Source organism: Calonectris borealis, chromosome 18, assembly GCF_964195595.1.
Source record: "Calonectris borealis chromosome 18, bCalBor7.hap1.2, whole genome shotgun sequence".
In the NCBI taxonomy this organism is placed as follows: domain Eukaryota; kingdom Metazoa; phylum Chordata; class Aves; order Procellariiformes; family Procellariidae; genus Calonectris; species Calonectris borealis.
Window position 1 is genome coordinate 15,366,237 of NC_134329.1, and position 23,538 is coordinate 15,389,774.

The 23,538-nt window shown below is 38.9% G+C and overlaps 1 protein-coding gene across 1 annotated transcript in view; it reads right to left on the bottom strand.

The window, feature by feature from the left end:
• Positions 1 to 811: 811 nt before the first annotated feature.
• ADGRD1 (adhesion G protein-coupled receptor D1) overlaps positions 812 to 23,538 on the bottom strand; it is a 160,289-nt gene continuing 137,562 nt past the window's right edge. The window contains exons 24-27 of the mRNA XM_075168135.1: positions 9,283 to 9,409; positions 7,930 to 7,971; positions 5,103 to 5,195; positions 812 to 4,410 (exon numbers count right to left, since the gene is read on the bottom strand). Coding sequence (XP_075024236.1) covers positions 4,315 to 4,410; positions 5,103 to 5,195; positions 7,930 to 7,971; positions 9,283 to 9,409 — 358 coding nt within the window. The 3' untranslated portion in view covers positions 812 to 4,314. The remainder of the gene's footprint in view (positions 4,411 to 5,102; positions 5,196 to 7,929; positions 7,972 to 9,282; positions 9,410 to 23,538) is intronic.

The following is a 23,538-nucleotide window of genomic DNA, read 5'->3' on the forward strand; positions in this document are numbered from 1 at the left end:
AAATTACAGTGTAGCATTAGTATTTGATAATAAATGCTCTGTTTGTCAATCATGAGTTTCAAAGCACTTAACAAAGACAACATTTTATTTCACTGATGGGATAAACACATAGTCAGGAAAAGTTACTTCCTGAAGGTCACGCAGCAGGGTAACAGCAAAGCAATGGCAAAACCCCTGGCGTTTCCGAAACACCATCCTTTCTGACCATGCCTGTGCTCCCAGGCATCCAAAACATGGATAGTTGGTGGCAGTTGATAGTTGCTACAGTTACTTGGCTGCAGGAGAGTGCAAACTGCCATGGGAAGTTAATTGTTGCATGTATATATATTTTTTTGTGTGTGTGTATGTAAAGAGAATGTGTCTGTATCTATCTAAATATAAGTGTGTGCATGTCACACACACACAATACTATATTCAAAGATCTAGTAGAATGAGTTTCCCCTGTAAGTCTGAGACAGGATCTGTTTGTCATATCCATAAATGTCATTTTTGTCACCTAGGAACTGACCTTGACCAGATTGCTGGAATAGTTGGGTTAGAAGAAATAATCTGCAGGAGATGCTCCATAAAACAGACTTCTTTCTTAAAGGGGAGGAGATTACTTTCCTCAGTATATTCTGTGAGTATAAACTTTAACACAAAAATATTGTCTGCACATTACCTAGGCACACCCCACACATATAGTAGGACTTCTCATATGAGTAAAGCTCTGCTTGTTCAATCACAACAGTACTCATAGGGAGCCACAATTGTTATGCTGTTGTTTATAACCCATGTCAAAAGAATAATTTGAACAAATACAAAGTTCTCTTAGGAAATTAAGATTTCTTATTTATTTGGGGGAAAAAAACCAACAAAACTAAATTATTTTACTACTTACTGGCAAAGTCATTCTTGCTACATTACCTATTTTAAAACTCACATCTCATTCAATTAAGTTTTCATACCGTTGACAAAATGATGCTATCCTGAAAAAAATATTGCAATAACTGCTATATACAAGCCCATAAATAAACTGCAAGATTTTCAGGCTTCAAAAGACTGAGGACAGGAAGAGATTGTTTAAAGATTCATTTGAGCATTTCTTATTCAGTACATTTGCTGCATTCAGTAACAACAAAAATACATTGAATCAAACAAAAAGAATGGACTTAGATGGCAATGGAACTCATTTTTTCTTTTTTTTTTTTTTTACTGGTTTACCAAAACCAGAAGAAACCCCATCCCCAACCTAGTATTATAAATACAGTGTTCTAGTCCTAACCTCACGTGACATAAACAACAAGATAAACTGCTTCATCACAAGTAATGTTCAAAAATTAAAGCATGGGATGCAGGTTATCCACAGTGGATCTCAGTAGATACAGGATAATAAATGTTCCCTTAATATATAATACATCTATGTCACATTTTAAAGTATAAAACCAAAAACATTTTCACGCTTTTCTTATTTTTGGTGAACAATTTTAAAATATGGTATACCTGGATGAAAAACAGATTTAGCCCTTTATACTACTGTCATTTGGTACTGTCATTTGTATGTCACGTTTTTCTCCAATGGACCTTGGGTAGTGACATAGGTGACCAATATACATCAGCACAGGAGGAAATGCAGGCAATGAAAATTGTCTAGAGGGGAATATTCTTAAAAATTAAGATTTTTTTTTTTTAAAAAAAGCTTTTATATGTCCTCTGGTTCATTCACAGAACTGTTTATGCTATAATACAATGATTAGAAGAGAAACAATCAAGGAGGGTTTCAATCTATATCCATGGTCACAGTGTAAAAAAAAAAAAAAACCCAAAAAAAACCCACAACAAAAAACCACATGCTCCAGTATAAAAAATATGCTTAAATATGTTGTCTGCACACAATACAAACACTGAACTCTGTTATCACAGTACTGTTCTGTTACAATCTCCTCCATACATTCCAAGGGCTCCTTCTACTGTGTCTTTTGGGGGAAAAAAAAAAAAATCATTCTCAGGCCAAGAAAAGCCCATATATTTGCACAGCTGTAAGACAGTCCAATGTAGAAAAGTCTAGGAAAAAGCCATACACAAAAGCCAAAATAAAGACATAGCCATTTAGATATTTAGCTTTTACTGACCTGCCTTTTAGAGTTAGCTGTCAACAACTTGAGATATTTAGCAATAGGAAACACAAGATTAGAAGCCTATATATTTCATGCGTGTATATGTGTGATATGCAGTATGTCACATTCTCCTCTGTTCCAGCTGCATAAATCCAGCGTATATCTGGTGAAACTAAGGTAATTTCTGTAGAATGTTTTAACTCGTAGGCACAGACAAACTTGGGTGGACTGTGGGGTTTCAGTTTGGTGACCATACCAACAAGTCTTGGCCAGGAAGGGGAGAAGGCACAGGAGGTGGAAAAGATCGGTCCAAATTGAAACAGATAATTTTTTCTAAGTGCAGGAAGGAAACATGGAGAAAACATGTTTTGGATCAATCAAAAATGAAATGCATTGATGCTTTCTAAACTTTCAACTCCATTTCTTTTGGGTGAAACACTTCACTAAATTCAGTCCTAATTGATGAATGTTTCTTGTTCCTAAAGTTCAATTTACTTTTATTTTCTTTTTCACAAATTTACTATCCAATAAAAAATTTCCACCCTGCACAGTAGGGTGCAAATACCTTTTCTCGTGGAAATCAATAGCAGATATCTTGCTAGATTCACTGGTACCAGAAATGGTCTGAGCTGCTGAAGATACAAACCTTTAATTAAGAAAAAAACAAACAAACAACACAAAACCTCTTAGCAAAAAAATGAGGTTGAAGATTTGCATATTTCCCTCCTTTTGTAGTATTTTGAGAGCCCAGTGTATTAGGAAAGCTAATTACCTTGGTATTCCTGCAAACCAGTATACCTGGTGTGTAGGGAGACAGCTACCGCAAACAAGGAAGAGCTGGGGATACAAAGACATGGCTGCAATGCCATTCTGCAAAGGGGGCCTCATCTTTGGATATGGCTCTGGAGACCCTGGCTGCCTAGTAAATCCTAGAGCAAGACACATATTTAGGGGCTCTGAGCACCTCCAGGGCTTATAGTCTGCTTTAGCCACAGATGGAAAGGTGCATCATTGGCGTAGCTGAGATTGCACCCCCTTGTGCTCCAAACATCACTTCTGAGAACCTACAAAACACCGGTTGAAAGAAAAATTACAGTGTTTTTTTCCTCCTTAAAGATACTTCATAGCAGTACTAAAGCAGAAGCTATTAAGAGCTGAGCAGAGTTTTAAAACCACAGAAGACTCTGCAGAGACCTATTTAAAAGATGTCTGTAAGTAACAATACATAGACTTATTTGTAGTCTGGCTGTTTTCACAGTATATCATTGTGTTACATTTTCGTGGCTGGAATTCAGTGTCTTGATTTGACCAGTAAAAGGAGAAAAATAAGTCACAGCTTTTGATTTCCAAAAGCTACAGTGCACTTGCAAAATGCACTTGATGGACAGTTGTTGATTGCATCCAAAAGCTTCAGGCAAACAATACAAATACTTCGTATTGCGATATGTCAGCAGTCACAAATCAGCGATAGAAATGCTGGGGACTGCTATAGCACAACCTTAGCCATTTCTGCCTTTTATAGATACAATGTAAACAGGAATATCTAAAATACTAATAGACCACATATAGAAGTATTACATGTTACATATGCTGTTTATGAGCATAGAGACATGTGTATATTAGCTTTGCTAATTCCATACCTGTGCTGGGAGCTGAGTAGCTGGAACCTGCTTCTCCCTCAAGTCCTGGCTTCCTTGTGGCATTTAAAATAATCACCACACTATGTATTTTCAATAAGCTTCACTGCGATAATTGGATTCTGTAAGGTAATAAATGCAAACAGAGTGCACAGCAAGACCAGATTAGCCCCATTACAACATCACAATGGGAAGCATTTCATTTTAGAGCATAAAAATCCATCTTTCCAGAGGTATGTTGCCTTTTCTCCGTTCTGGGAGCTGGAATGATTCAGATAGCAAAAAGCCTTTTTTGCGTACCTAGTGTTTTCATCATTGCTGACAAAACCATCCAGTGTATATTTGTGCTAGTTATTTTTACAGATATTGCTAATAGCCAAGTGGTGGCATGTGTTACAGTTTCGAAGGCAAGCAGATGAGGGCTATCTACTCAACACAACAATATGGCAATTTCCAATTTATTAGGCAGTGATTAAAAAAGCAGTTTTCTACTGGTGTTAACAGTGAGAAAAAACTGGTGGGCACTGTGTCAGAGGTCCTGAATGTATGGCTTGGTTTTCACTGAGAAGCTGGTATTACTGTCAGACTGCTGATAAATCAATGCGGTTGGCTGAATTGGTGCTTTTATCCCAGGTGTTCAGCTTTGTGGGGGTTGTGCCTGGCCTGTTCCCAGTCATCTGGAAAACAAAATAATATTGAAAATAGATTTATTTATTTTGCTAAACCACTCTTGTCTGGATGAAATAAAAGCTTGGAAGCATCTATTTACATTACAGTGTTGTCACAAAGTCTTGAGAGCATATGCCATAAAGGATTTTTAAATAGTTATTGCCAGGTTCTAAGGTGATTGGCAGCGATCACTTAATAATACCTATCACTTCAGAAATCTGGTTCTTTATAAAAACAAATGTCTTCTGCCTCAAGACAATTTAAGGAGAGCTAGAAAAGCATATTCACATGTTGACTTATTTAAGAGTTTATTCCTCAGGCTTAAATGTAAAAGTGCCCTATCAAAAAGCCATCATCATCAGACAAATACATTGCCAAAATGCTGCTTGAATGCATAATAGGAAGTCTGTTACAGTTGGTGGGAATAGTGTCATTGAACCATAATCCAGAGCTCATAAACCTTTGTTTACTTTTATTTGATAGTTTACCAGAAAGCAGAATTTTGTCCTTTGCTTTCAAAACAGATATTGTAGCTGCAACTTAATACTTGCTGGTTCTACATGTCTACACCATGCAGTAGGTTAGATTCTAAAAATACCCACGTGCCGCCTTCTGTTCTTTCTGTGTCCTGTTCTTTCTAACAGAATTTAATGTGGAACATTTTCAAGTACAATATGAAAAAAAAAGGAGGAATACTTACAATGTCTGAATTGAAGGGTTTCACATTGATGTTGCGAGTCGAACTACTGGTAAGGGACCAGACCTTGGTTTTGTGCTTAAAGGCAGCTCTAACCTTTGGGGAAAAAAATGAAACCAGATAGATTTCATTTGAAAAAGTTGTGTTTATTTTCACAGGTGTAGCTTACAGTCATTTCCCCATTACCCTTCCTCCACATTAACGTCACTGTATTAAAAAACAGTAAACAATCCACCCCTACATTTTTCTTTATATTTATGGTCTCATTTTAAAATTTAACTTTATTTTTCAAGTATCCATACTTTAAATACAAAGCATTTTATAACCTCATTTATTTCTCATTTCATTGGCAACATTTTCATGTTATCTGGGTTATCCCATCTTCCTAGATGTCCAAGGTATGACTGGATTACCATTCATCTTGTTAAAAATAAAAAATAATAAAAGCAAAACAAACAAAACTGCAGGACATATAAGCATACATCCCCAGTATTTGCCGTTCTGGTTTGAAAGATTTCGTAAGGTGCCATTATATTGATTTTCAGCAGCTCACTAGGACACTTTCATATTTTCTAACTAAATATACAGCCTCAGGCTGGACCGCAAGCTCCCCCATTCGGGTAGGCTCTCCCTGGAGCTCACACAGCCCTGATGGTACTCAGATGCCACGAGGATGTAAGCCAGATGCCACGAGGATGTAAGCCAGCTGCCAGCCTTTTGAAACTGAAATTATTTAAAGATGCTGGATGAAATTCCCTATAGATGTAGGAAGATTGTGCACCAAGGTGAAAATAATCAGCTGCATAAAGAAAAGACGGTAAGGCAGTTGTTCTTTAGGCAAGGAGGTGAGATTTATCAAGGCTGGAAGTGATTGACCAGTGCTACGATGTGATAAAGAACATCTTGTCAGGAAGAGCTTAGTCTGCAAAACACACAAAGTAATCCTTCCTCCCTGTTCTACACTGGCATGGCCTCAGGTACACATGCTGTGTCCAGCATCCCAGGAAAAATAGGGGCCAGCTGGAAGCAGCGCTGAAGAGAGCAGTGAGGATGATCACAGGTCAAGCAAATACGGTTACGAGAAGCTCAGGTTGTTTAATCAGAAGAGGAGACTGGGGGAAGAGAGAGTAAGTCTTACAGTCTTCCCTTTCCTGCAGAGAAGGGAATTATCTACTCTTCACAGTAGCTCAAACAAGAAATAAGCAGCTCAAACTGCAGTAAGAAAGATGAAAACTACCATTTAGGAGTGGCAGTAGTGAGGCACGGAGCCAAATTGCTGAGGGAGGTCGAGGGGCTTCGACGACTGAGCTGTCAGGGGTGCCTGGCGCGTTGGACGTGTGCTGCAGGAGAGGCTGCTCAGGTCCCCATCAGACCCATTCTCCTGTGCTTCTGTATAATGTGTGTGCATTGCCAGTCCAGGCGCACTGGGAATAAAGCTTTCTTTTTTACCCAACTACTTGGAATTATCTGCAGGTTTCACTTTACAGTATCTGAGTTTTACTTCTATGATAAGAACAAAATTCTCAAGAAGAATTCTCGCAGTTTAGCTGAAGAAGTATTTTAGATATGCACAGCATGCGATGGAGCCAGTAAGAGCTGCTCTCCAAAAATGACAGTTCACATTAGCTATATATGAACTGTTTTCTGAGGCTACAAATTCTGAAAAGTTTCTGAATTTAATTTCTCATGAGGTTCCTGGAAAAATTGCAGCAATTCAAATATTTGTATTTGATGTAAGGCATTTGAAGCTTGAGAGCAGGAAGAAAGCTTTCTAAGCTTGGAGGAGAATAGAATAAAAAAATACTTTTCCTCCTTCCCTTTACCCTGCCTGCTTAACTTTAGTTGATTTCAATAAAGATCAAGAATTTGGCAGTCAGTCCTGACTCTCCAAATTGATTGTAGCAAAGATCATATCAATGAATAGGTTGGCAAATATTAATAAATAACAACATCCTGGGAGAGCTGGAGTGCTATTGTTGCATAGGAAGAAGCAGCAGGCTATGGGGCAGAGCTACTTAGCAGCATTCAGAAGAGCAAGCTGTGGGAGAATCAAAGCTCTGTGGGTATGCACGGAGCAGTACCCCCCGACAATGTGCGGGAAATGGTTTTCATAAGAAACTTTCGTTATCGGTAATATATGTTGCTGAGCATTTTCTGCTATCCACTGTGGGAGGAGAGGATGCTGCAAGCTCCAGGCCCAGCAGAGATGGTCTCCACAAGCCCCATTCACATCAGCCTTGCCTTGGCTTTACCCCAGTTGCTCTGAGACAGCCTTAATGCAAAAAGATGCCTCTTGGTCTGCTATGAAAACCTGAACTTCCTGCCAAGAAAAATACCTGGAATATGTTCTGTTCTGTTTGGTTTCCCATTAAGGATTGCATGAGCAACTTCCAAAAATATGCTTTGCTGAGAATAATATTTATTTTCCTCTCTGGAACTGCAGATGTAACAAAGCCAGAGGCCCCCCAACAGGGACTGCCAGAGCGAGTCCTTCTCCCACTATTTGAGCATCCTCCCTTAGCAGCACAGCCCATGCCCTGCTCAGCCCCTCCAGCCCTCAGGAGTGCTTCTTCCCTTAGTCTTGAGCTGCCTTCTCTTATCTTTTTTTTTTTTTTTTTTTAAACCTTTCTTATGTTAAATAAAATAAATGTCAAGCATGGGTCAAAACGCTGCAAGTCATAAAGTCACTAACAGTCATGTATTAATTGAAAGAAAAAAAGAAATCAGTGGCATAGCAGGCAACGGTAATGGAGAAAGTATTTTCTTGTTTTATACTCATGTTAGTTGAATCTGGTAACACCAAAGTTGTTAACACCATTTGGTTACATACCTCTGAATTCAGAAGACAGTGGAACAGGAACATGAAAAATCCCTGAAAACAGATAAAAGGGAGAAGGGTGAAGACTGACTATGAAGAATGAAATACAATAATGTATTTCTCACAGTATTGTATAAAGCAGGTATCGAGCTGCTGGAGATCTATAAGTATCGAAGAGTAGACCAAATTGTGCCCCATGTTGTGCAGACCAAATGTCTGCAGCATTAGGTTACTATGAGGCTTGTCTGGACCTTTTCCTGTAAAACAGCAACTCCCAAACTTTGGGGTGTTGAAGGAGAAAAATCTGGCTGAAAAGAAGCAGGAATTCTATTTTCATGAGAATAAGAGAACTTTTTGTCTGTGCTTGCAAAGATAAAGACAGAGGGAAATGCTCTTTGGGAAACACCAAATCAATATTTTTCACATTAGAAAAGCAAGGTATTAGCATTAGGAAAACTTTCACAACAGAATTTTGCTATCTTTGGGCTTTTTGTCCAATGGAAAGTGAAAAGGTCCCATCCCCTTTCCCCCAAAAAAATAATTTTATTTTCTTACTTAACAATTGTTAATTAAATGTTTAATTAAACAGTTGTTTAATACTTTTGAGGAGTATTCAGCCAAACTTATGTTTTTTTATTTTGGATGAAGGTTGTAACTTTTCTTATCAGCTTATCGGGAGAACTCAGTTGCACTCTTTTTGTGATCATAGTGGTATTTGTTCCTGAGACAAAAAAGGGTTTACAAGAGTTCATTTTTTTTGCCCTTTGTAATCATTATTTGGGAAAGAATTATAACACACCTCTAGGTTTATGCCTCTACTGAAACATCCGCTTAAAGCTAAGCAGATGCTTAAATGCCTTCTTGGACAGAGCTATTTTTCTGGATTGGTGTTTCAAGACGACGGGGGTCTAATTGCCTGCATGCAAGTGTCAAGTGCTGGTTTCTGCAGCATGCAGAATAGCTGCACTTTTCTCCTATGCCACACCATTCCCCAAACTTCTGTTTGCTTTCATTTAGTCTCAGTAATGATGCCTCGAACTGACACTGAAAAATTGTTCTGGTATCTCTACTAAAGAATCTTGCCTGTGGTACATGGTGCTGGAAGAATGAATTTCATTTTTCAAGCTCACTGTCTCATTTATTTAATTATTGCTACTGGAAACCCTAAGGAGTGGGATAAAAGTTCTGTTCATACAGAGATTAAACAACTGCCAGCACTGTATGGTCAGCACAGACTTAAAAGACAGAGGAAGGAACATAGAAAAAAATGCAATAAACACAAGCATGTGAAAACATTACTAATGATCCGTTTATTGGATCTCAGCAGCAGTTCAGTAGCCATAAACTCCCCCACCAGGTACTTACTTGTAGTGAATTGAAAACGGCAAATATATACTGAAATACTAATGCGTGGGCATTGACAGCCAAAATCCCAAAGATCCACGAGCTTCCCAAGATTGGTAAGAGAACAGCGACGGCTTTAGCTGTTAGTCTGAAAGAGAAAACGAAAACAGGAAATGTTACGAGACAGTTAAACAAATTTCAGCCCACACACCAGGGAGTTTATCAATTATGTCCTGGCAGCAAGGCAGTGTGTGTATGACTCTCTTCGCCACAAAATTCTTTTAATGGGCAAGTCTCTTAATTACTCATTCCTCATCTATGAAAATGGGGAAAACAGAACTTCAGTATCACATGGGACAAATACAGATTGGGAGTCAGTAACTGAGGGTGCAGTGGAAGAGATGGAGAGATGGTCCTATAACTACAGCAGCCGTATCTTCAGTTTACAGTGAAGTATCATCATTTTGTCAGTGAGGAGTCAAGTGTAAGGGCCAAAGACAGAGGGCAGAAACTGAGAATAAAGGCAGCATCACATGGAAAAACTAAAACTACTGTATAGTATATCCAAAATACATTTGCCCAGCACTATAGCTGAGTCAAGACAACACAATATTTCTGTTATAGAAAGTGACTTGCGATTTTTAATCACCACAAATGGGAAGAAACACGATGTACGTCTGCAAAATGCAAATCCTCTAGTACCGCAGTATTATTCTGCTACCATCCTGCTTTGTTCAGAGTTGATCCAGAGAAAAGTATGCCAAATATTGAAATAGTTTGTGTTTCTTGGAGGTCCCTATTGATATATGTTCACTCTGCTTAGCTTGGAGGACTTGGCAGAATTTCAATAAAAGGTGATACGACAGCTGAAAAGCTAATAGCACTGAGAAAATAAGAGGGATTTTTGGTTTTGCCTTAATGAGCTATGTACAGTATGTTTGTTATAGTGGCAGATGAAGAGAAATTGTGGTATACCAGAGAATTAAATGATCACGGAAAGTTCTCTGCAGCAGCTGAATTCTGTGGACCAAATTTTATATAAAGAGTAAACACAGGGAACCACAGAGAAAACAAAGGCATTGCGTTTAGAATTGTAAGATCACAGTTATGTCTCTTCAGTGTATTCATAGCCTTCTACATTAAAGACCAAAGAACTATGCACTTTCTACAAGGAGCTCATTTCCTTCATCTGCCACAGGAATTAAGGGCAGCCAAACCTCACACAGCTGGACCTCACTCAGGACCCTGTAGAAGAGGTACTGGCAATCCTTGCATCCGTTTTCTGCTTTGACGTAAACATTGCTAATATCTCTCTCTGCAACTGAGTACCGCTCAGCCACTTCCAAGAAAGACGGGCACAACTGAAGAAATTTAACTCATAAAGATTATTGCTTATCCCACACAATTGTCTTCTCCTTATGAAGCCCTCAGAGCATGATCTCTGATTCATGCTAATGAATTGCTCTAAAGAATTGTACTTTTGTGCCTGCATATACCCTGTAATATTGACTTCAGGGGTGTCATAGTAACAGCCCTACCGAGTGTTTCTAGTGTAATCACGTTAAAAATAAGAAGACAACCAGATTAGTCTATGGAAGTCCTTGCCACAGGATGCTATGGACATCTAAAAAGGATCCTATAAATTCACAGAAGATAGTTCTGTTGTGGATTGTTAAATGTGACAACTCAGATGCAGCTGCTTGTGCAGAAAGTCCCTAATCTTTTGTGTGCTGAAAGGTGGGAGTATGGACTTGAAGAAGAATCTCTCTGCTTGACCTGGGGATACAGGGTTGGATGGACCCCCAATCCATCTGGTTTAATCCGAGATGGCAGTCCTTCTGTTCTTAGCCTAATCCATCTGGCTTTTTGATTAAAACAATAAACACTTCCACAGTTTGTTTTCACATCAATTTGACCTGGTAAAGGCAGGTGTAAAATAGAGCAGGGCCAGGTGACCAATAATGGAGTTAATAAGTCATCACTCACTTTTTCCCAATAAGTGTTATACATCTCGTTCACAGCACTGGGCAACCCAAAACCATTCATGACGTTTGTCCACTCTGTAATCACTCAAAACCCCCCATGAATCCCACAGCGCAAAACATTCTTGCTGTCAAGACACTACTAACTAGACAGCCCAGTGCAATTTTGCCTGTCAAGGATGAATAGATGGCAAACCTTTGCACACCTAGGCATCACGTTTTCAGTGATTTTTAGTGTCCTATCAAAGGACAAACTTTTCCTCCTGGGCAGCCGAGTACAATTTTTGTGGTACAAGACAGAAAGCACAAAGAAGGGAACTGTCCTCATTTGAAACATCCTGAACCAACAAGGTAGATAGATCAAATCCTTACCTACCACAGCACTTACAAACACTTCCTTAACTCCTGTGGTAGCCTGTGGGATTCAAGCACATGCTTACAATTAAATATGGATTTAAAATATTTCAGTGAATTTAGTCTATGGTACAATTATAGATAAAGAAGCCAAGAGGGCAGTAAAGGCAACAGGGGTAGTGAAAAACTATAAGTCAGTCCATGCTCACTAAAGCTACATTTTTCAGAAATTAGCTGATTTCTATTTAGCTGGAAACCTATGCAAGAGAGAAAGTTGTTTTAGGGAGATTAATGTCCTACTTGTGCGTCTTAGCCCCCTCGTGCAGGTTCAGGAGAGAAGTGCATAGAGCTGCATGACAAGAGACCACTTGTAATTACAACAAACATAAAACAAATGAGAACTTTGTACAACACAATTCAGTGAAGAAATCTTTTAATTAAACTTAGAGACAAGACACCTTGTTCATTTCAGTGACCTGAGCACACACTTTGTTATATCCTTGATTAAAAGTGTATGTTGGAGTACTGCATAGGCTTTAGGTTTATAGGGAAATATGGGACAGGGAAGAATCTGGAATCTTTTTTTTTTTTTTTCTGTTTTGATTCGTATCTTTATGTCCTTCGCCATGAATGTTTCTGCACAATTCAATTTAATTCTGCAAAAAGTTTGTTCAGCCAGAAAATGAAGGGGTACCTTAAAACTTGAGCTCTCCTATTTAATTTAAAAATGCCTTTAAAAAGATATACTTTTAAAACAGCTGATACAAGTTTATTTTTATGAATCAAGGACATTTTGGGTATTTTTCGCTGTTAAGATTGAAGTTCATCACCTCAACTCTAATATAAGACATGCTCCATTGGGGAGCTGCCAGCAGACCACCTCTTGCAATGAACTTTGTGCAGAAGGACCTGTATAATCTTACAGAGCCCCTGTGCCTTCAGCAAAATGCATCTGTGCAGGACTCGGGGCAGACTCGGGAGAGGATACGCGAACACCTGGAAGACGGGTTAGGTACATTCAGGTTCCGCAATGGTTTAGATGTCCTCTCTAACCTGACACAGCAGGTGATTAGTATGCCCAACACAGCTACATTACAAACTACCCTTTTTCTTTTTTGTTCTCACAATCTCAGTTTTTATAAAATTTGCAGTTTGGAATACAATTTTCCCCAGCTGGTTTGTTGCCAAAAATAGGTTTTCATTATTTCTTTTTGAGTCACAGCATAAAGAGCTTCATCTGTAATTTGTAGTTGGGGGCAGACTAGACTTAGGTACTAGATTTCAATGTTTTCAAAACCATTCTTACAGTTTGGATTTTCAGGAACCTTTAACATCATAAATGCCTTATACATTTTTTCAAAGAAGGTATTAATAAAGACTGCTCACTACTAAGCAAAGGGTTCAGCACATGTGCAGCAGAAATACATAACTAAAAATGAAAACAAAATACAGTCGTGGGATTTTTCATGCAAATGTATTAAGGTTTCATGCACATCATTTAGAAGAGCAGCCATGTGAGGGTGAAACTCATTTAAGACTATCTAAGGGTCAGGTCTGCATATGTATCACTTAAATTTCATTACTCTTTTTTTTTGCCTAATTATTGCGTAGCTTTCTATGCTTGCATGCTCTGAATTTCATCCTGTGTATGAAATTATTAGTTCAAGGTGTTTATGAGCTTTACTCACCAAGCAAAGAACTCAGCTCTACTGTTGCTGGTCCTCTTTTACCCCTCCCCTTCCCATCCTTATTTCATTTTGTCTTTGAACTTTAAAAAAGAAAAATACTAAATGTAAAATGCTGTGTCAGAACACCATTAAGGTGGCAAGGTTAAAAAATCTTAGAAATACAAAAGTTAATGTTCACTAGGCACATTAATTCTGACACACTGCACATACCTTTTTTTTTTAATTCCCATTTTTCTTTGCTACATGAATATTTTAGTAGATTAGTTCTAGTACACGAAGATATAAAGCGCAATCAAATACATGTTGGTTTTGGAGAAGGAATACTGCATGACTTAAACTGTGCAACTTTAAAAAAAAAGTCACTACCATCGCTTGAGCTTTATATTGTCTATGAAATTGGTGACATGAAAAAGCAATACTTTGGGGCAGGGGCAGGTCTTACTTTGCAGATATTGAGGTCCAGCCCCACCAGGACTTCATAGACCTTGCTAAAATCTTTCTTTGTCCTTGTGCCCTAATGTGTCAGAAAACAGAAGGGCCATTGCCTTATAAAGAACCCTCTAAATTTCTCCTGTGTGCCCCTTCTCATGCTCTGGCCTTTGAAATTAGAAGCAACCTCACAGCCCGTTTCTCACATACAATTTTAAAAGCTCAGATATTGTTACTCTTCTGCAGTCTAACAGCATTAAGTTTGGTGAGCTTTTGTCTCTCTCCATCTAGTCTCTCCATCTACTTAATTAGGAACAAAGCAAAACCAGCACAAAAGACTTCTTTTCTCCTTTCTATTGTTTCCTTTTGCCAATATATTTTTTGAAAGTATGGACCCGTTATTACTTCATAATATAAACAACTTCTGGAAAATACAAAAACATCTGATTAAATTTTTATATCCAGTGTATATGGAATAGCCTTTGGGATATTACTAGCTTTACATAGCCTATCTATCAATTCAGTCTACAGTTAGGGTTGTTTCTCACTCTGCCCCAACATTGACAATCTCTTCAGCTGGGCTGCAGAGACTTCTGAAGGCACCGCTCACCAAGAACCTCTTTGGCATGACTTGATTTCATTCAGATTTGCATGCTTGTTTTTTGCAAAAAGCAAGCAGCAATGAATTAGGACTGCACAGTGCCACATCCCTGCCATCAGATCTGCAGAAGCTGATCTGCAGACAGTGCTGGTCCTTATAAGTTCATATATAGTCCCACTCACCTGAGCACTCGTGTATGAATCCCGTTGTCAGGGCAGGGAAGGAGGAGTCCTTTGAAAATCCTTAGAAAATTTTTCTGATACACTTCTTGCAAGAACAGCGTTAACTTTATTCATTAATTGTTAATCAAGCTGTCCATTTAACATGCATTCGCCCTTTAAATCTCCTGTTAAAAAAAGTATTTTTCTTCACTTTTCCTGTTCTTACAGTTTAATTCCAATTCCTGAGAAGTAAACCTTGCTCACCAGAGATCTTCCACTCCAAATTCCTTCAGTTGGCTTTGTTTGGTTGCTTTTGTTTTAGCATTCACTTCAGTGCAGGATTTTGATATTTTCTGTATGTCTTGCTCAGTCAGACAGACTGTTAGCCAGTGTTTCACATCAGCTGAGATCCTGAAGTGTGCACTAATCAATCAACAGAGGAAGGGAACTTTTCTGAGTTGGATAATTACCATAGCTGTATTGAAGTCCCGGTGTGCAAGAATACAGGTTTCAGCACCTCTGAGGTGTATTGTCATTACCAACATCATATAAAATCATTGCACTGTTACTGAAGTTACTAGGATCATTTTTCCAAGAGCAGGGTTGGGCCTTATAGTTTTATTGTATTTGCAGTTGGTTTGGAACAGCTCTACTCAATTGAGATTGCTCCCTTCCCCTTATTTAATCTCTGCCCTTTTCTGCTATTGCCCTGAGCACACTGTCGATATCTTACACCGATGCAGAACAACTACACTGACAGCTACAAGAAAGAAATTTCACTGCTTGCAGAAAAAAAAATTTATTACTTCTGTGAAGGGGACCCCTAATTCACAAATCAATTTTATTGGTTATAAATGGAGCACTAATCCTTCTAAAACTTCTGACATCCACTTTTCAGTCATGATGCCTGCTGAAGTAAGAACTAAATTCAGACCCATAAGCCAAGATTATATAATAATTGGAGGAAACACTGCCTCAAAAAAGCAAAAATCCTTCACAACAATTCACCAAAATTGTTACCCTGACAAATAGACCTTTTAACTGAAATTTCTCTCGTTTCTTAAACTCTTCACTAGCCACTGTCAGCAATATCCTTTGTATTTTATATAAAAATAAATAAATCCAAAAACTTGTAACTAACATTTCAGACTAATGCTGGGAAAAATTGAATTTGGCTTCAGTTTCCTATTTGTTACAAGTAGCGTTCACTAACCTCAGAGCTGGAAGCTGGAAAGCTTCTGGGAAACCACATGCAGCAATTCTGACTACGAATAAAAATGTTTTTCATTCGAGTTCAGCAGTGCTTCCCCCACACCCCCTGTCTACTCCGTCTGACCGGCACTCAGGCTTTCATTCCTGCCGATGTCTGAGGAACGGCTGTTTTTCCAACAACGGCATTCAGGACCGTTGCGTGTTGCCACTCACTTTGTTACCTGATTCTCCAAGGAGCAAAACCAATACTAAGCGATTTAGGTAGCGAGTTGCCACCAACATCAAACAGACAAATGGAAGAATACTGATACAACTCATCTTTTTTAGTGAACTAGGAAGTGAACAGCAATGAAAACATACACAACAGTCTTTGGGGCTGATCCAAAGCCACTGATATCATTTGGAGTCGACAGGATCAAGCTCCCTTTCACTCCTCAATAAAAACCAACCAAGTCTCAACAGAGTAACGCGCTGCGGGTGGTACAAGCAGCTCAGCAGAGTAGCCAAAGCACTGGCTTGAGAGTCAAATCCCTCAGGACCCCATCTAACTTAGCAACCAATTTACTCCATACATTGCATGCAAGTGACATTGAGAGTGGATTTTGTTTGGGTTTTTTCCAAAATGAAATTAATCTGTGAACTCTGCTAGACATCTTGATCTAATGAGGATCAGACATGGATTTTAATTCTGCTCCTGCCACTGAGCAGTATCTCATGAACTCCTGCAAATATACATACACCTTTTTCTCCTCCTACACTACGTCTTGGCTACAGAGACAATAAGGCTGATGGCACAAGGAATGTCTTTTAATTAGCACATACAGAGCTCCTAGACTAATCTCGGGTGATTTCTAGGCACAACTATAGTAAATAAAAAAAAAAAAAAAGACAAAACCACTGGTAACTGCAGATGCCATTTCCCATTTTCCCCAATGTTATTTGCCCTTTCAAAGTGATGTTGTGAAACTGCATAAAATATATTTACAGACACTTCAGATCATTGCTTTCTGGTGGGTGCCATTTATAATCCAGGGAAGACACTGCTAGTCAAAAGTATTGTAGCTATGCAAAAAAAAATTTAGGTTCCAACAGCAACTAAATTCAGATTGATTTTTATCATGTGAGTGGGAAGGGGGGTGGCATTACTCCTTTTCTGTTACGCTCAGTGTACAATACCCAGCCCTCTCACCACAAACCCTCAGAAGAAGGCAAGTGCTGCCAAAGCAGTGCCACGCCTCATAATTCTTCCCAAAAGCTAAAGCTGCCTTTAGTAGATACAGCATTTGCCCAGAATATAGGAGGTCTGGGCTCAAATCACTCTTCTGCCTAAGGGATTGCAGTTCCCTTTTTTCCAGAAGAGCATTCTGACTCCCTGCTTGATGCTGATTCTCACCTATTGAACCTGTTCCACTTACATTAAATAATTAAATATTCACTGGGTCAGAGAGAGAAGGTGTAGTCCACAGATTAGTCCTCCCAGAGAGAGGAGTCCTACCTAATCCTTGCTTTATTAATATTTCTTATTTTATATTAAATATTTAGTGGAGCAGGGACTGAAATCCAAGTCTCCCTTCAAAGCCCCATCAAGCCTAACAAAATAATGGCATGACCAGAAATGGAGGTACCTTAAGAATTTTAATGCCGAGAAGGCAATTCCAGGGGCTAGGCAGGATTGACTTTTGACTTCAGCACCTAACCAGGGATTTAGGAATCCATGCCTTGCTAAGGCCTCACACAGATCAAGTCCCATGTCACCTCCATGACTTCCTGATCTTAAAACTACAAAAGAAAAAAAAATATTTCCCAAAGAAAGTTATAAGTACTTAACTAAAACATGTTCTTCTCCTTGTCTTTAATGCAAGCTATTAAAAGAATATAAAGAATTAAAACATAATGTCCTTGCAAGCTGAATTTTCAGTCATTACAATCTTCCCAGAGGAACTGAATTTTTAGTGGGATTTTTCCATTCTCTTTCTAAAATTCCTTTCTCCAACATTTTTGATGCTAATTCTCTCGTCGCACTGCTGCTGAGACAGCATTCTCTGCTTCTCAATCCCCAAGCCCAAGGTTAGAGCTAATTTTCCACTGAACTTTGCCATTGAGTCATCAAAGAAAATAATAAGAGCTTATTCTCACAGTAGAAGAATGTTCCGCATCCAACAAAGGAGTATTAATAATTGGGTTTGGATGAGGAAATATAGTATCTGAACTGAGAGGCTTTGTACCACAGGATACCCAGTTGTACGTGTATTCATTCCCAAGAGACACCCAAAAGCTTCTCTGTTTAGTGAAATCATCGTTTTTAAAAGGTGACTGGGACCTTTTGCTAGTGAATAGTCTTGTTGCACATTTGTGCAACAAAAAACGTCGTGTCTCTCTGTGCTTGCTTTCACACACTGCTTCTATTGAAGCATCACTTGAACCTCAGGAACAGCCCCAGTGCAACGAGTATGTTTTCTCTTTTCCCATAGCAACCTCTAAAAGAACACGCAGTATAAATATTTCCAGTTAGATGATCACTTAAGATCTGCTGAGTACCATCATAGGCAAGCAATGATACAATCCTTTTGCATACAATCATTTATAATAAATTCACAATCAAAGGTGCATTTCTTTAAAATCCAAGTAGACTAAAGGATTTACTGTTTGTTGCAGTCACATGTTAAATTCTTTGCAAGTCAAAAAAATGTGGCTGCTGAAAAAGTTTTTTGGGAGACTCCGGTAATGGGTGACAGAACAAATTTCCCAGCAGTTGGTATCAACGACCACAGCCAGAATAATCACATTCTCAGAAAACCACGTGGAAAATGAAAGCAACTTAAAAGAAAAAGGAAAAGAACAAGCCCTGATCGTTACAATAGCGAAGATTTACGGATTTCTTGAACACAAACCGTTCACTTCCCTATTTCTTACAGTGTTCGGTTCTTCCTTAAAAGCTGATTCTGGAGTTACTTTAAAGGAAGTAAGAGCGGGAAAAAAGCCAAGAAAATATTACCCACTTCCACTTCAGGGGTTCTTTAATAGTCTCACAAAAGCAGACTGACGGGGAATTCTGGAGAGGTTGATTTGTTTTTTTAAAAAGAAAATAAATTGCAATGTTCTAATGGGTCAGGTCTTTTTTATATAGCATGCTATTATTAAGCATTGGTTTGTTTCCAAAGGTGGAAATAAACAGTTTGCAGTTTTCAGTTTGCACCTTACAGAGCAAGCACCCAAGAAAAGAGCAGCATTTTTTCCTCACAACCAAACAAGAACTATGCAGGACGATTTGGTTTTATCCATATACAGTTAGCCATAAGATAGTCCTGGGTTGAAAAAGGTTACGGTATTATTTCTGATTCTAGATGAGACAAAGATATCAAATAATTAATTGCCAAATATGACCATAAAGTTAGTTATAGGAGCAACATATTAATAGGATAATCTAACCTTGGCTGCTCTGGACGCTCTGCATATGTGAAAACAGATGTTCCCTCAGACTCCCCCCTTCTTCTAACAGGGACCTAGTGCCTAGCTCTGCGCTGGACTCAGCCCAGGAGAAGGAATTTGTTACGACAGCTTATTCCCAGAAAACTCATTACCTGTCTCTTCCAAGGACAAGGCAATGGAAATGTCCCAAAGGGCTAGATCCTGCCTGTGGGTGCCAGATGGACCAGGCTAGATGTCATCTACTTCTTTTCTCCAACATTTGCACCTAATTATTTCTTCCACTACAGTCTCCATTGTTTTATCCATTTTCAAAGCTCCCAATGCAGGACTTCTTCCATCTTATGACAGCTTTCTGTATAGACTATCCCTAGGTATATTGTCAATGAGAGGCATGAATCTACATTAGCCCAACACTTACTATTTTTAATTGGCTAAATCTCTGCAAGTCATCTTGAAACAATATACTGAAAATTAGTCTTATTGCGCTATCTACAGCCATCTGAATCTTTTTTATAGTTGTTATATCATGCGGTGAAAATCTTTGTTTTCCCGGCAGTAAACCAAGATGACAGACCCAGTGCTAATAAAGAGGGATTGTCAAATACAGAAGTTATGAAAGGGACCTCATAGTGTTCGCTTTTCCTTACATAACAGGAGATTTGAGGGAAGAATTCACGTGACTGGAATACTGATATGAAAGGGCACAGCTTGTTCAGAAGGGCACACAGGGAAAAAGAAAGGGTATATCAAAAATGTAGACCTGCTCAGAGAGCCAGAAACTACAGGCAGACAGACCTTTCAAAAATCTCTGTGTAAAAATAAAGGCAGAGGAAACGGGAACAGTATGGCAGCGTACGTCTATTTTGGCTTGCCAAACCAGGATGCTAACGTGGATGGGGCCTTTTTTTTTCCCTAAACATCTCAAGAGTTGTCCAAAGCACAGGAGTAGGTGTTAACATGGAGCTAGCTTCATTTAATTAATGATAATGAAATACAGTTTATGAAACTGGTTTTTTAAGACTTATAAAACTGCAGTCAGTGATGTAACCCCATTACATTTCCCCCCCCCCCCCTTACTCTGGGATGTCAAACCAGGAACACCATACGTTAACAATATGAAGTAGCCCCTCCTCTGTGCTCAGTGCTGGTGATGCCGGCGCTGGAGCATCTTGTTGGGGTTTGAGTATCAGATTTCAAGAAAAGTGTGGTCCTCTGGAAAGACTCCGGAGGCAAGCAACAAAAATGATTGGTAATCTAGAAAACGTGGCCTGTCAAAAATGGGGCAGCTTTTCAACATAAAAGTTTGCAGGGAAAGAAAGAAAGAAAGAAGCTGTTGTAGACGTCCACTGGAGAAGGACAGGCTCCTATTTGTCCTTTCTTAAGCTGCCCTTGTAGAAGCGTCAAGCTTTTTAAGAGAAGCCATTAGGAAAAAATTTGTGAGCTAGCTACACCCTGGGGAGACTCAAATTTCCATCACCAGAGCCTTTTACCTGTATAAGTGATTGTGTTTTACACACAATTCAAAATGGTCAGGAGCAATTACACAACCAGTTACCACTGTTCAGCTGACAAGTGGCAACGAACTTCATAGCTTGGTAGCTCTGTACACCTGGGAACACCCAGAAAAAGCAGCCTCATAGAGACGGGGTTTGTTGGAAATCTGTAGGTTTGGCAAATATTTCTGGCTCTTAGCTTGAAGTCAGTGGGGCTCATAGTTTAATTTAGGATGACAAAGTAACACTCACATCAGCCCATACACAAAATTTCTGTGGAATAACATTCACCCCCCCCAAGGAGCTGAACTCTCAAAATGATCTCTTGACCTAAACAGTCTCAGTGACCCTTAATTATGCAATTATATCAACAGAAAGATCGTTCTCCCATTTCCATGGCAACGGTACCGGTGAACAGCAAAACTATCAAGGTCAGGCATATAAACTGAGAAAGAAAAGTAATTTTCTGTGTAATGGTTCATATGAGCTTTAACTGCAGCAGTGGCAAATAAATAGCTGTATACTTGCTTGATCACCTGTCTCAAACGTACATAAGGGAAAAAAAAGAATTGCTGAAGTACAACTACAATCACACTGCCTTGCTGTCTGGTTTCTGAGAACTGCTGGTGACTGCTGCTTCGGAGGATAACACAAACTGCAGAAAAGCATTCAGCTATGCAATGCTGTAATGTGAGAAACTTGATTTCTTATTAAGCTGGCATTAAAGAAGCCTGGCAACATACGGCTTTTATCATGTTTATCAAAGTTAATGTCATGGCTGATGCTGTATTACTTGCAGAAAAGCCCAGTCAGAAAAATTCCAAAAAAAAATTTTCTAATTTGTCAAAATCAAAATGTTTTACTAACTGGTTTGATTCCCGCCTTCTCCCAAGGAAATGGAAAATATGGAAAAATCTGCGTACTTCCCTACTAACCTCCTTACAGCATCCAGGCTCTGTCGTGCCAGGCTCCGGTCCCCTCCTCTTTTCTCCCTCACCCCTTTGCAATATCCGTGAGGTCTCCAGGAGCAGGAGGCTCGCAGGCTGCCAGGCAGCTGTCTGGTGGGTGCGGGCTGGCCGCGGAGGTATACATATTTATGTGTGTCTTATTGCTGCTTATTTTTTTGAACAAGTAATCGGAATCATTACTATCTCTAATCACATGAGAACATCCAAGGGTTCTTTGTTCTGTTACTGTATTCGGATGTTCCCTAGTTTTTTAATACCTTTATTAAAATAAGGCAAATAGCCTGGGAGGGTGGCTGGAGAAGCTACGTGAGACTCACCGGGGATAATAAACACAGCAGAGATAAAGAACATGGCTCTTCATGGGGTGATTACAGCACCTCTCTTCAAAAATCTCACTATTCCTGACATCCAACTTAACTGCCTTTTTGATTATTTCTAATATTGTTCCAAAAGAAAGCTGCTTTTTATTCAGTTTCTTTCACTAAAATATATGTTTCTGTCTCACATCTTTTTCAACTGAAAAGAATTGGGCATAATTTCCAATTTCTATTTCTGAAACACCTGTAACACATTTATAGTTAATGGCATTTTATTACTTACCTGGAGATAGTATCTAAAAGTTTAAAAGGACTTTTGATTCTAAAATAGGACATTTTCTTTATTGTAATTACCCATATTTTTCATTTATTTAATTTTATTTTGAGACAGCATTGTCGGGAAAATATGTAAATCACACTTAGCTAAGAGCTGTGTCAGACTGGGTAGTGATTTACAAGGTTGCCTAGAGCTCTGCACAAGGTGCATGTTTAAATAAGCATTTACTTTATGTGATGGCATAACTATAGTATTTGTCTTATTATTCTGCATAAAGCTGACATAGAGTTCTAGCTTTATAAATTGGACCAAGGATGTAAATGCAGCAGTTCAAGCAAACTCTTGAAGTTATTGCTGTTCACAGTGAATCGTACCATTTCATGATGAATGACCAGCATTTAATTATTACTCTGGTACCAGACATAAAGCTATGACTCATAACACTGTCCTCCTACTGGTATTTTTATGGCTTAAAATCAGATATTAAAAGATTGAAACCTAAAAACAATTAGGAAATTTTTAAAACAAAAGAATGTGAACTTTGAAGCTCTTTTTCACTGTAGATTTTCAAAAGCTGAAACTTTCTGCTATAATTCTAAAGTAAAGACGATATGTTATTCTTTAGACAATTGGGGGGGGGGGAGCAGGACCACACCTGAATTGTTCCCATGTGTCACAGTATCACATCGCTAACAACATCTTTGACCCGACTCCTGTGTATGCTGGCACCTTGTATACCGCGAAAGACTCATCAGGAATGATCCAACCTTGGGCATGTGGCCAGCAGAGAGTTTTGTTCTCATTAAATGCTGTATAAATCCTGAATTGACTTAAGGAGACCCCGTCTCAACACAGTACACCCTCAAGCTCCTGCAGAGAACAGCTTTCGCCTGCAGTGACTGCTCTTAGTGTCTATCAGGGACTGATAGGGTGGAATCAAGAAATTGATTCAACCATAGATCAATAAGCACAACCTAGGTTTCTAGACACTGAAGATGAGAAATAGCTGGAGGGTGGCTTTGTATGGCCCCTTGTCTCATACCTTTCCCTTCCATTACTGATCCTGTTGGGCTCAGAGCAAGGTTTCATCACAGGGATTTAATAACCAAGTTTTAATAAACCTCATTCTATCCTGATATTCAGATATGAAAACAACATGCTTAAGCATCTCTAACAAAAAGTATTATATCCTTATACTCAGAAAATCCAGCACCTCTTAAATATCAAGTTTTCCTAGTGTATTTTGTACCTATACCATAGAAACATAGAATAGTTTGGGTTGGAAGGGACCTTTAAAGGTCATCTAGTCCAACTCCCCCTGCAATGAGCAGCGACATCTTCAACTAGAAGTCTTACTGCCTTCCCA